We start from the raw sequence: 12907 nt of genomic DNA on the forward strand, positions 1-12907 counted from the left end.
TATTGGACAGAGAAGATAGGAGAAGTCATAGGCATTTAAGAGAGTCTTTATTGCAGAGCAAGTAGCCATTGCTAACAAGGAGCCATCACATAAAGCAGTCCTTCAAAGTAACCTTACAACATAGCCGCACAAAGCAGCCCTTGCTAATACAGTAGCAAACACAGGAGCCATACTAAGCAGCCATGCATTGGCTGGTCAACAGCACATTTTCATACCAACTTGGACAAAAGAGGCTTCTTGCCAAATAGTGACATCAGTACTTGGGCTACAGAAAGGCACGCCTGCACGTTGCATACAGTGTAATTGCTGTGTCCTTGCTTTTGCACCTGTATATGGCAAATTGGCCTTGAGCATCCGGCATACTCTGGACAGGATTCCCACAACTATGAAGGAAGTGAACCAGGCTAATGATTGGAGTCAGGGTGCTATTTTAAATGGTACCATTTGAGCCGAGACTTGAATACAGAAGGAAGCCAGACAGGTGCACAGCATTACTAGCAGAAGGACTAGCAGGAGCCAAACTTTGAAGCAGAGAATCGCTTGGCCTGTTCAGAGGAAGGTAGGATGAGGGATAGGCTGGGCCCAGGTTGTATAAACAGCTGTGGGCTTGGACAAGGAGTTGGGATTTTGTTCTAAGAGTGAGGGATGGTTTTAAGCAGGAAAATGATAGGTGATTTACATTTTAATGGGTCACCTATTTGCTTGGTAGACACTGGGTTTTTGCTGTGCTTTGATACCAGGTCGGTATCAAAGGAGAGGTGATGGTGGCTTACAGCAGCTTGGTAGTGATGGTACGGAGAGCAGTGGTGGATCTGGGACAGAGGCAAGGCTAATGGGATTCACAAATTGAGGTGAGGGTACTGTTAGTGAGTGGAGAGGAAATCAGGTGATTTCTGGCTTTGGGATTTGAACTCTGGGTAGATGATGATGGTGCCATGTATTTGCTGACATGGAGGAGGGGAAGTAAAGAGCTCAACTTTGGGATAATGTGGGGTGGGAGGATGGGAAGTGGATGGAGTTACAGATAAAACAAGATTAGCCATGAGTTTTTATCAATTCATACCATGTTGACTTTGGGACATGGGTTCATGAAAGTTCCTTATACTATTTTTACTAGTTTTGTATATGTTTGAAATTTTGCATAAAAAGAAGAAGCTTTGGGAGATAAAATCGTTCTGTGTTGGATGTGTTGTTTGAAATGGGAATTCAAGTCAGCAGTTGGGTGAAAGAGTTTGGAGTTCACTGCTGGAAATAAAAAGATTAAGATGCATAGAGAGTCAGGGAAGAGGGTTCAGGCCTCAGCCCCGGGGTGTGCCAGCATTTAGAGGTCAAGCAGCAGCAGAAGGACCATGGGGGGAGAGGAGAAGGAGGGGCAAGAGGGAAGTTGCAGGGAGTTGGTAAAGCCAGTAGAAGAGTGTTTCCAGGAGGGAGTGGGGCCTGTGCTGGATTCTGCAGAGAGGTCATCATTGGGTTTAGCGAAGAGGGGAGTGGTGACCAGAATGACTGGCGTTAGTCCATTGCTAAGAGCCTGGCTGTCTTGTGTTAGAGAGAGAAAGGGAGATGAGAAAGTGGATCCAGAAACACTTTTATGTGAATGTGAGCAAAGAAATGGGGTGATAGCTGGAATAAGGCAGAGGCTTGCTTGTCTGTTGTATTTTGAGAGACACCGAAGCACAGCGGTCAAGTGCCTGGATTCCAGTACCTGCTTTACCACTTACTAGCTGTGAGACCTCACATTTTTTCATATGTAAAATGGGGATAGCACTGACCCTTGCCTTCTATAGTTTCTGTGACAGTTGAATGAATTCATGTGTGTAAAGTGTGTGGCACATGGTAAGCTCTGATTATAGGTGTTTGCTCCTAATGTTATTATTACAGATGGAAGGTCTGAGTGCTTGCATGTGTTCTCATGGAGACGGGGAGAAAGGGGTGATGAATGAGAGGATACTTGCTCCATTGAAGGTTTGAGAAGGCAGAGAGATCATCCCAGGTGGACAGGTTAGCGTTTGGTAGGATCAAGGAGAATTCATTTGCCAGGATGTAGTATTGACAGGCACAAACCACTTGAGAAGTTGTACAGTTGTCAGAATTTTGTGCTCTTTTCTTGTCAGTAAATCTCTTAAGTAAAACCAGTATATTTTCATCGGGTTCCTACTCATTAGAGTGGTATTCTGTCTCAGTGGACTGATGGCTCTGGGCTTTGGTGTTCTCATGTGTAAAATGACATAATATTTTTTGATGATGAGCAAGTTTTCTTCAACTCTGAAGTTCTCTGTGCCCTCTTTTGTTTCAGGTCATCGCTAATCTTGGCTTTGTCTAAATTTTTAAGCCAATGAATGAATGGGAATGAACAGAGGAAGCCATTTAGGTTTCCCAAAGAAAGACCTATTTCCTGTACAGAGACTGTTGTAGCAGCAGTAACATCAAGATATCTATATAAAACCAGCTTTTTAAAATCAGTATGATGGAATTTCCTCTTAGATGCTGACTTCGTCAAAGCCTTAAAAATGCGTGCTAGTAAAAGTTGGCAAATGCATTGTTATTTTATTGAACAGTAGAAGAGTCTAAATGTTATTTTATGGAAAACTTCATTTCCTGCCATGTGTTTTAACTTAGGGCATGGCTAGTTGAGGTTTCAGTTGCGAAATCTTTTGATCCGTTAAGTATGAGAACAAGTACAAATGTTAAAACATAAAGTTTCTCCATCATGTTTTACTTATTCAATCAAAGTAAAGGAAAAAATGGCACACAACAAGGGCCATGATTACAAATCTTAATCATGTGAGACTAGCTTCAGAATAGAATAAAGATGCGGCCTTCAAAAAGATTTTGTAACGTTTTTAATCCCCTTTGCTAGAAATCTTTATATAGCGGTATTAACAAAATAAAACAGTATTAAAAATCATGAATTGTACAAGATATTGTGTGTGACCACTTCTAGCAGTTGTGCTAGATTGTGAGGACTAATAGCAACAGGTATATTAGTGTGTGAGTTACTACCAATAGGCATAAAACACCTGATTAACATTGTTGGTCCTAGGGTCTATCCAAATGAAAATAGGACTTTTTAAAAAAATATATATTTTTTTGATTTTTTACAGAGGGAAAGAGAGAGGGATAGAGAGCTATTGTAGAAACATCGATGAGAGAGAAACATCGAACAGCTGCCTCCTGTACACCCCCTACTGGGGATGTGCCCACAACCAAGGTACATGCCCTTGACTGGAATTGAACCTGGCTCCCTTGAGTCTGCAGGCTGGTGCTCTATCCACTGAGCTAAACCGGTTTTGGCAAAAAGAGGACTTTTCCAATAGAAATTTAGCTTCTTTCCCTTCTTTGTTGAATTTTGTATTTGGACATTGGCAAATGATTGGTGATTTCACTTCACATAGGCAAGCATGTGATTATGATTGTGAAGCATGCTCACATGTTTCAGTTGAAATTCTGTGTCCCTCTTTCTCCTCCAGCCAGTGATTATGAATGTTGGCTTTTCTGCCACCAGGTGACCCTTTGGGATGTGTTTAAAACTTACACATATCTAGCTCTGTTCATGAGTCTGACAGATGCCAGTTAAACGGTTATAAATGAAACTAGAGGCCTGGTGCACAAAATTCATGCACGGGGGAGGGGAGGTTGTCCCCTCAGCCCAGCCTGCAACCTCTCCAATCCAGGATCCCTCTTACAATCCTGAACCGCTGGCTCTTAATCACTCACCTGCCTGTTAGCCTGCCCGGTTGCCCCTAACCAGCTAGATTAGGGGTGTCGAACTCAATCAGAGAAGGGGTCAAAATCTAAAATCCAGCCTAAATCGCGGGCCGAATGGTTTACTGAACAGTCATAAACTGACAATGTCATAAACTGACAACGGAGTGCAGTGATGACAGCGCGGTGCGGGCCACATTGCAAGGCCTGGCGGGCTGGATTTGGCCCGCAGGCCTTGTGTTTGACACATGTGAGCTAGATCATCGCCAACTGCCCCCTCCCTACTGGCCTGGTCACCCCTAACTGCACCCCCATGCCAGCCTGGTCATCCCCAACTGCCCCCCCTGCTGACCTTGTCACCCCCAACTGCTTCCCTTGCTGGTTTGGCCACCCCACACAGCCTGCTGTTCAGTCTTTTGGTTGTCTCTCGCTAACCCCCCTGCTGGCCTGGTTGTAGGCAGCCATCTTGTGAGGGTGTGATAGTCAATTTGCATATTACCTTTGTATTATTAGTATATTCTAGCTCTTGGCTTTGTTTCTAAAGATTATCATATTGAAGGAAAATAATGAATGTTTACATAATAAACATTTCTACAAACCTAAGGAAAATGAGAGTAATCTATCTATATATATAAAAGGCTAATATGCTAAATGTCTGACTGGTCGCTATGATGTGCACTGACCACCAGGAGGCAGCTGCCCAATGCAGGAGCTGTGGAGCTGCAGTGACTTGGCAGTGGCGGTTCTTGGGTGATACACCCCCACACCCCTGAAACCAGAGATGAGGGAGCCTGATTCCTCGAAGGGCTGAGCGATTCCACCTTTGACTGTGGGTTATGCTGTTGCTGGATCACTGAGGCCCCGAATCTGGTTTACTGCACCCTTGCGTCTGCATTCTACACCCTATACGACAGCAACTTCGCAGAGTGCCCTCTTGCAGTCCAGGACCCCTTGGGGTATGTCGGAGAGCCAATTTCGGCCCAATCCCCACAGGCCAGGCCAAGGGACCCCACCTGTCAGAGGGACCGTGCTCACTCCACGGGACTGTGGGAGGTTGGCTCCAGGGCATGTCTAACACGTCTCGCCCAGTCCTGCCCCGCTGGCCACCTTCTGATTAATTTCCTTTCACTGTACACAGATCCTTGCACCGGGTCACTAGTAATGTAATAAAGGAGAACCCTCTGATGATTCTTATTACTTGTCTTTGTAGTAAGATGTTTAAAATCGACTGTATGGCAAACAGAAGATTCCTGTTCTGTTGAGGAGACCTGCCTTCCCTGACTTCTGTGGTTTTGAACATGAATCTAGATTTTGTGTAGTGTTTTCCCCCCCCCACCTAACATATATTTTTTTTTAAGCCACAAAAGGCTACTAAACTTCTAACTTTCATTTTAGTAGTCAATTTTAAGTGACTTTAAGTTAGAGTTTCCATTTATTCTCCAAATATTTGCTGAATCTTACTGTGTGTTAGGCCTGGAATACTGGTATAGATGTAAATTCTATCCAGTATCTGATCTCAGAAGGCATGTGGTCTGTGTGAGAGACTCGTTCTGAGTATTTATAATTACATCAATATGGGCTAAGTATGATAATAAAGGCAGATCATTTTATGGGTAGAGTTGAGGGGATGGAGGGAAGAGGAAGAGGTCTGGAAGGTGGGGTAAGAGGTTGATAGACAGGACTGAGAGCGTGTGCCATGTGCCGAATGACCTAGGCAGCATTGGGGAGATAGACAAGTGTCAGATGCCTTTGAGGACCAGCATGCTGTCCAGTTTGGCTGGTAAACCAGTAGCCCAGGGAGCCAAGAGGAGCTTAAGCTGGTATGAGTTATTTGTAGTTAAGTGTTAGAGAGCCTTGAAGGTTTTTGAGCTTGAAAGTAACTCAGTGAGGTCAGGACACTAGGAATATTCATCTGTTTTGTAGTTACTTTTAATTTCTGGAATTTGTATGTCATGGACTTCTTGCAGGTTCAGAACAAACACAGGTTCATAGCTAACTTGGGTCTCACTTTGCGTAGGTCATACTCACAGAGAATTCAGATGCCACGTGGGTGGCTTACAGGGCTCCAATCCCTGAGCAAGTCTCAAGGTGCCCAGCCAGGTGCATGGCACGTGCTAGATTCTCAACAAATAAACACTTGCTTATTAAACAGTCCCTTCAAGAGATGATTGTTGTATGCAGGATAAAATTCAATTAGTATTTTTTAAAATGTTTTTTATTTGCTTATTTAGAGGGAGATCAAGGGAGAGGGATAGAGAGAGAGAAACATCAACGAGAGAGGAACAACATCGATTGCTGCCTCCTGCACACACTGCACCCTACTGGGGATCGAGCCCACCACCAGGGGCATGTGCCCTGACTAGGAATTGAACCAGCGACCTCTTAATTCCTGGGTCAGTGCTCAATAGCTGAGGCACACTAACAGGGCTCCATTAGTATTTTAGCAAGTCTCTCAAAAAGAAGATAATTAAAATGTGTTCACCTGGTGGTAGGCAGCATTTTAAAGCAAGGCATGCTTTACCTTGTTTTGCAATTTTAAGAAACCACATCTTTGTAGATTTTGAAAAAACCCGAGTTACCAGAAAGCCACAGTTTGTTCCTCGCATTGTGTACACACTAACCTTAGCCAGTTCATCTTTTGACTCAAGGTCGTGACAGCAGCTAAGGTGTGTGGAACAGTCAATGAGTCACCCTCCGTGAAGAGGCTCCGCCTGCTTGTTGCTGATCAAGACTTTTCCTTTAAAGCCGGCCAGTGGTGAGTGGCTTTTCTGATTCTAGGGGTTGTGTGTGGGGAGGAAGATGCCACCAGATAGAAGGGCTTGTTTTTCTTTCTGGAAAGGACGTCTGTGGCCTGCTGTTATGCCTGAGGGGTAGGAATCTAGACCACCTCCATTCACGGTGAGCCCTCCCTGACATAGAGAACCAGGTTTCTTTCCTAGCCTCGGAGCTTGCCTCGGTTTTGAGCCCAGGCCCTCTCAGTCATATATGAAAATTTCTGCCTTGAGTTTTTCTTATTGAAACAAAGCAGTTAATTCTGGTCCACGAACCTGGCAACTGAGATAATTCTGTCTGTAAGATGGTTGCTAGTAAAATGTACTGGAGTAATCTAACCTTGATTTATGTGTTGCCGGGGATTGATGTTTTCAAAAATTAGTGTTCCTTACGTCAAAAATTCAGAGGAAACAGCAGTCTGGAAAGAAGCTGACCACCCTCTCAACCAAGTTCCTGCATCACTCTTATCTCGTCTGGGTTGAGTTTATTTATCAGTGCTGGATTTATTATCAGGAGCCACAGGCAGGCCTAGCACACACCTCACTCACCGGCTCTAAGGACTGACTAGTCAGTATGCTGACAGGGTAACAGCCCAGCTGTCCCGTCTCGTCCCACTCCCTGCGAATGGTCTTACGAGCTGCAATTCACGTTGAATTGTAAATAAAGCAACTCGTATTTCCTTAGGAAAGGTGTGTTTGGGTGTATGTTTCCTTTATTTAAATAAAGCATTCACTTCTAAATGAATTTCTGGCATGTCAGTGTGGTCGCATTTCTTAGGAGTCACTTGACTAATTTTGGCAGTCCATCTGGAAATGTGGTTTTGTTAGAAGGAGGATGTGTGATAATAGCAAGTGTGATAATAGCAAGAGTTAGCAGTCTTGTGTTAATAGTTTGCCTTTGAATTTAGAACTAGAAAACAAGATGCTGATTGCAATAATTTGCGTTTGTGAAGCAATTTACTGCAATCTTTGCACATGTTCAGTGATACATATTAAATGCATTTGGGCTGTTTTAGGGGGAGGTGGGCAACATTTTTACCCTTCAGAAGTAGTTTAGCAGCTATTACATTGGAAAATGGAAACTTTAATTGTAATAATCTGTCTTTCCACATTTCCCTTCTGGGGAAGTGTTTGTGTCCTGTGCACAGCATTGTCTCTGTGCCTTCAGCTCTGAACTGTGCCAAGACTGTCCCCAGTCCCCTGATTAGAAAAATCCCAGGCGTTGGTTTATAACGCTGCTACATGGTGTGCCTGCAAGTGTATTAGCACTTGCAAACTCTGGTTACCTGATGAGGAAAATGTCATCATTCTCCAGTGATATATATAGAAATAGGTTCCATTGTGATCTCAAGATAAAATTATTGAGGGTTGGTGGTATATCTCCCATATCAGTGAATGGATTTAGTCAGGTTACTGATGTTAGGACTGGTTTTAGTAACTGGCTGATAGATTCTGGCTTCGGAGGGCAGGTATGGAGGTGGTCATCTCTGGCTGGTTAGTGATGACCCTTTCCCTGCCAGGTGTCACTCAGCACTCATTCCTGGCACCTGGATCCTCCTCTTTAGAAAGATTGCTCCCTCAGCCGAGACTGGTTTGGCTCAATGGATAGAGCGTCGGCTTGGGGACTGAAAGGTCCCGGGTTCGATTCTGGTCAAGGGCATGTACCTTGGTTGCGGTCATATCCCCAGTAGGGGGTGTGCAAGAGGCAGCTGGTCGATGACTCTCTCTCTCATCGATGTTTCTAGCTCTCTATCTCTCTCCCTTCCTCTCTGTACAAAATCAATAAAATATATTAAAAAAAAAAAAAAAGAAAGATTGCTCCCTCAGCACTAGCAGATGGCATGGCTGTAGGGGCTGTGAGGCCCTTTGACTTCATGGGGACAGCATGGCCATTTGCTTAGGTTGGTGGAGTCCACTCCTTCAGTGCTGTCGCCGGGATGGTTTGTGCTCTAGGCTCTCTTAGAGCATCAGCTCGGTGGTAACCTCCATGGAGAACCTTCTTGTGCTTTGGAGAAGAGGGCAAGGTTAGGGAGAGAGCGGGTGTGGATTGGCTGCCTTGCAGTTTGTCTAGTTAGGGTTTTCAGAGTGGGATGCTGTTCAGAGATAAAGGAGAGGGTTGCTGTTGGGCTTATCTTTAGGGTGGGAGATTTCTGAATTCCTGACCTCCTTTGATATCTATCAAACTCTGAGGGGCTCCAGTGCTCTGGAGCTTTGAGCACTGAGACACCGGTGCCATAGACCACAGATTGGCCTCCAGGGCTCTTCCCATGCTGCACTGTGTTCTTACTGGGCCCTCAGAGGGGGCTGGTTCTAAGAACTCAAGTAATCCAACCCAGAGAGAAAGGCCAAAAGAGGAAACTGCTGCAGAACCACTTTTCACCTGAGCGGGCCTACACCTTTGGATCCACCACTTAGTACCTAACCACTCCCCCAAACAGATTTTTAAAAAACAAAAGTGGCTTTATCAGTGTGTTCCTGATTAAAATCAGGATCTCATGTTAGAGCTGAGAAGGATTCTATACTAAGTACAGTACTTCCAGACAGATCTCAGATGATGAGCATTTTCTCTCTCTGCCAAGCAGATTTTGTCATAGCTCATTTAATTGTATTTATTTGTTAACTTTCTTATCATTAGGGGTTTATTGAGGGCAGGAACCAAGACATCCTTGCATCTGGACATCCACCATGAACCACACTGTGGTGGGCAGGTTCCATCTGCAGTGTTTGTGCAAGGAAGGGTGAGGGGCTCTGAGGACTGTTGCTGAGGACAGTGTAAAGCACTGTCACGTAGCCATGGGTTGCATGCTTGGTGTGTGCCGGGCACGGGGACTGCAGCTGGCCAGGACAGCGCTGCCTGGACAGTTGGATGTGGATATGTGTGGCTCGCTACGGAATCGGGCTCTTTCTCTCAGTTCCTCATATACTCACGCATCTGGAGGTGTGGTAGGTGGCGGCGCAGTAGGTGCCTCATCTCAGCTTCAAGAGAGCTAATCGTGCAAAGGGGTTAGTTACTGTGTGTATGTGTTTAAGACACTTTCTTGAACAGATGTTTTATTAAATATGTATTGTGCGTATTTTCTTAAATCCATTGAGATGAGGTTTTTATGTCATTTGAATTCTTCTGTAGCATTTAATGGAGTCCTTTTTTCTCAAGGTCAGTGTCGTTCCAGAGTTTCTTAGAGAAGAGGGATTTCCTGTCATTCATCTGAGAATGGTCTTTAGCAACATCAAGCAGCAGAGGGCGCTAGAATTTAGGCGATGAAGCCGCAAAAGTAGCTCATTGATGTATTTATTTTTTTAAAACATGGAAGCTGTGGAGATGCTATATACCTTCTCTGAGAAAGCATATAGCATCTGTGTTAATTATAGTTTTTAAAAATTGCATCTTGCTTGAAATGAAAGGGAAATTAAGGTATTCATGGGAAATGGTCAAATATAGGCAAAAGTAGGCTAGGGACCTTTTCTGGAGTACTTCCAGTCCAGAACTGGTTTTTAAAGAATATAAAAAATGACCTGATATTTAAGGTCATAGAGCAAAAGAGAACATCTTTTAAGGTCACAGATCAAATCAGTAGAGAACATTGTGTGCTTTTTGTGTAAGTCTACTGGTAGGAAAACAGCTGGGGACAATGATACTATTGCTCTGTGATGGCTGAGAAACATCAAGATTAGATGTTTACGTTTCCTAGACATGAAGATGAGAATCTTTTGTGGACCCAAATTCCAATAAATTTTTCTTTTCTTGATACGTGACTAGGTTTGTTGCATTTCGTAGACCCCACCCAAAAAGAATTACTGAAGGCTCGAAATTTCCAGGAGTCCTAGCCTATAGGAGTGTAGTCAGAAGAAAAGAAAGAAACATGAGATTTCCACAGCTTAGAAGGCCACATCAACCTGTTTAGTTTGTCAAATACCAGTGAAAGAGTTTCCATTGCTTTTTTTTTTCTTCACCTTTAAAGCTGTTTGAGATACACTCCACAAATTACAAAACTCACCCATTTTATTTATTTATTTTTTAAAATATATTTTATTGATTTTTTTACAGAGAGGAAGAGAGAGGGATAGAGAGTTAGAAACATCGATGAGAGAGAATCATCGATCAGCTGCCTCTTGCACACTCCCCACCGGGGATGTGCCTGAAACCAAGGTACATGCCCTTGACCGGAATCGAACCCGGGACCTTTCAGTCCCCAGGCCGACGCTCTATCCACTGAGTCAAACTGGTCTCGGCAAAACTCACCCATTTTAAAGTATAAAATCTAGCCACTTAAAATGGTTTTTAGTATATTCACAGAATTGTAAAATCATTGGCACAATCAAATTTAGAAAATTCTCATCGTCCCAAAAAGAAACCCTATGCCAGTTATCATTGATTCCCATCTTCTTTAGACAACTACTGTCTACATTGTGTATATATGGATTTGCCTATTCTGGATATTTCATATCAGTGGAATTATGCAGTATGTGGTTTTTTCTGTGATTGGTTTCTTTCCCTTGCTGTATAATTTCCGTGTTCATCTGTGTTGTAGCATGTATCATTACTTCATTCCATTGTATGGTTATAACCTATTTTGTTTATATATTCATCAGTTGATGAACATTTAGATTGTTTTCACTTTTAGGCTATTATCAACAATGCTGCTATGACATTCATGTACATGATTTGAGTGGACATATGTCTTCATTTCTCTTGGATATACCTAGGAATGGAATTGTTGGTATTAATGATAACTCATACATTTTCAGGCATTGCCAAACTGTTTTCCAAAGTGGCTGTGCCATTTTGAAGTCCTACCAATTTCTCTAGAGCCTCACTAATGTATAAGGCTTCCAGTTTCCTCACTAACACTTGCTTAGACATCCATCCCAGCGAGTGTGAAGTGATAGTTCATTGTAATTTTGATTTGCATTTCCCTAATAACTTAAAATGTTCATGTGTTTTAGTGATTTTATATATCTTCTTTGGAGAAATGTTCATACAAATCCTTTGCCCATTTTTTAAATTTGAGTTGTCTTTTTATTGAGTTATAAGAATTATTTACATATTCTGTATACAAATCCCTTATCAGATGTATGATTTGAAAATATATTTTCCTATTCTGTCAGTTGTCTTTGTCTTTTCATTTTCTTGATGGGATCATTTATAGCACAATGTTTTTACTTTTGATGCAGTCTAGTTTCTCTATTTTTTTCTTTGACATTTGTATTTTGGTGTCTAGGTAACTGTTGTCATGAAGAGTTACTACTGTGTCAGTCTTCTAAGAGTTTATAATTTTAACTTTTACATTTAAGTCTATGAGCCATTTTGAGTTTATGGTGTGAAGTAGGAATCAAACTTTATTCTTTTTGTATGTGGATATCCACTTGTCCCAGTACCATTTATTGAAAGGCTATTCTTTTGCCTTTGGTACCCTTGTTGAAAATTAACTGACTTTAAACTTAAGCATTTATTTCCTTTTTCATTGATCTATATGTCTGTTCTTATGCCAGTATCACAGTGTCATTACTGTAGCTTTAATAGTAAATTCTGATGATTCTGGGTTCCTTGAATTTCCATATTAATTTTATGGTCAATTTATCAATTTCTGCAAGGAAACCAGCTGGGTTTTGATAGGTAATGCATTGAATCTGGAGATCAGTTTGGGGAGTATTGCTATCTTAACATATAAAGTCTCAATCCATGAACATGAGATGTCTTTCCATTTATTTAGATCTTTGATTTTTTTTTTCCAACAAGGTTTGGTAGTTTTCATTGTACAAGTCTTGTGCTTCTTTTGTTAAATTTATTCCTAATTATTTTATTCTATTACAAATATAATTATTTTTCTTAAATTCACATTTAGATTGTTCATTGCTGGTTTATAGAAATACAGTTGATTTTGTTATTGATCTTGTATCCTGCAACCGTGTTTGACCTGTTGCTTAGTCTTATTATCTTTATAGTAAATTCTTAGGAGTTTCTATATACAACATCATGTCATCTGCAACTTCTTTCTCTTCCTCTCCTGTCTGGATGCTTTTTATTTAATTTTCTTGTTTAATTGCCTTGGTTAGAACCTCAATGTTAACAAGAAGTGATGGGAGCAGATATCCATGTCTTGTTTCCATTCTTGGTGAGGTGCGGGGGGAGGGGGTAGACTTTCAGCCTTTCACCATTAAATATAGTGTTAGCTATGGATATTTTGTAGCTGCCTTTTATCAGGCTGAGTAATTTCCTATTTATTCCTAGTTTGTTGAATATTTTTATTATCTAAGGATGTTGAATTTTTTCAAATGCCTTTTCTGTCTCTGTTGAGACTCCTTTATTAAGTGGTATATTTCATTGGTTGATTTTCAGATGTAAACCAGCCTTGTTTCCTGGAATTTTTGTATCTGTATTCACAAGGAATATTGATCTATAGTTTCCTTCCATGTGATACTTTCCTCTGGTTTTG

The 12907-nt window shown here is 41.9% G+C and overlaps 1 protein-coding gene across 2 annotated transcripts in view; it reads left to right on the forward strand.

The window, feature by feature from the left end:
• Nucleotides 1-12907, forward strand: part of OXNAD1 (oxidoreductase NAD binding domain containing 1) — a 33368-nt gene that overhangs the window by 11413 nt on the left and 9048 nt on the right. For both annotated transcript variants that reach the window (XM_084903314.1, XM_084903313.1), the window contains exon 5: nucleotides 6351-6457. In XM_084903314.1, coding sequence (XP_084759440.1) covers nucleotides 6351-6457 — 107 coding nt within the window. The remainder of the gene's footprint in view (nucleotides 1-6350; nucleotides 6458-12907) is intronic.

The sequence above is a fragment of the Pipistrellus hanaki genome (genome assembly GCF_964339955.1).
Source record: "Pipistrellus hanaki genome assembly, chromosome: 13".
Lineage (NCBI taxonomy): Eukaryota > Metazoa > Chordata > Mammalia > Chiroptera > Vespertilionidae > Pipistrellus > Pipistrellus hanaki.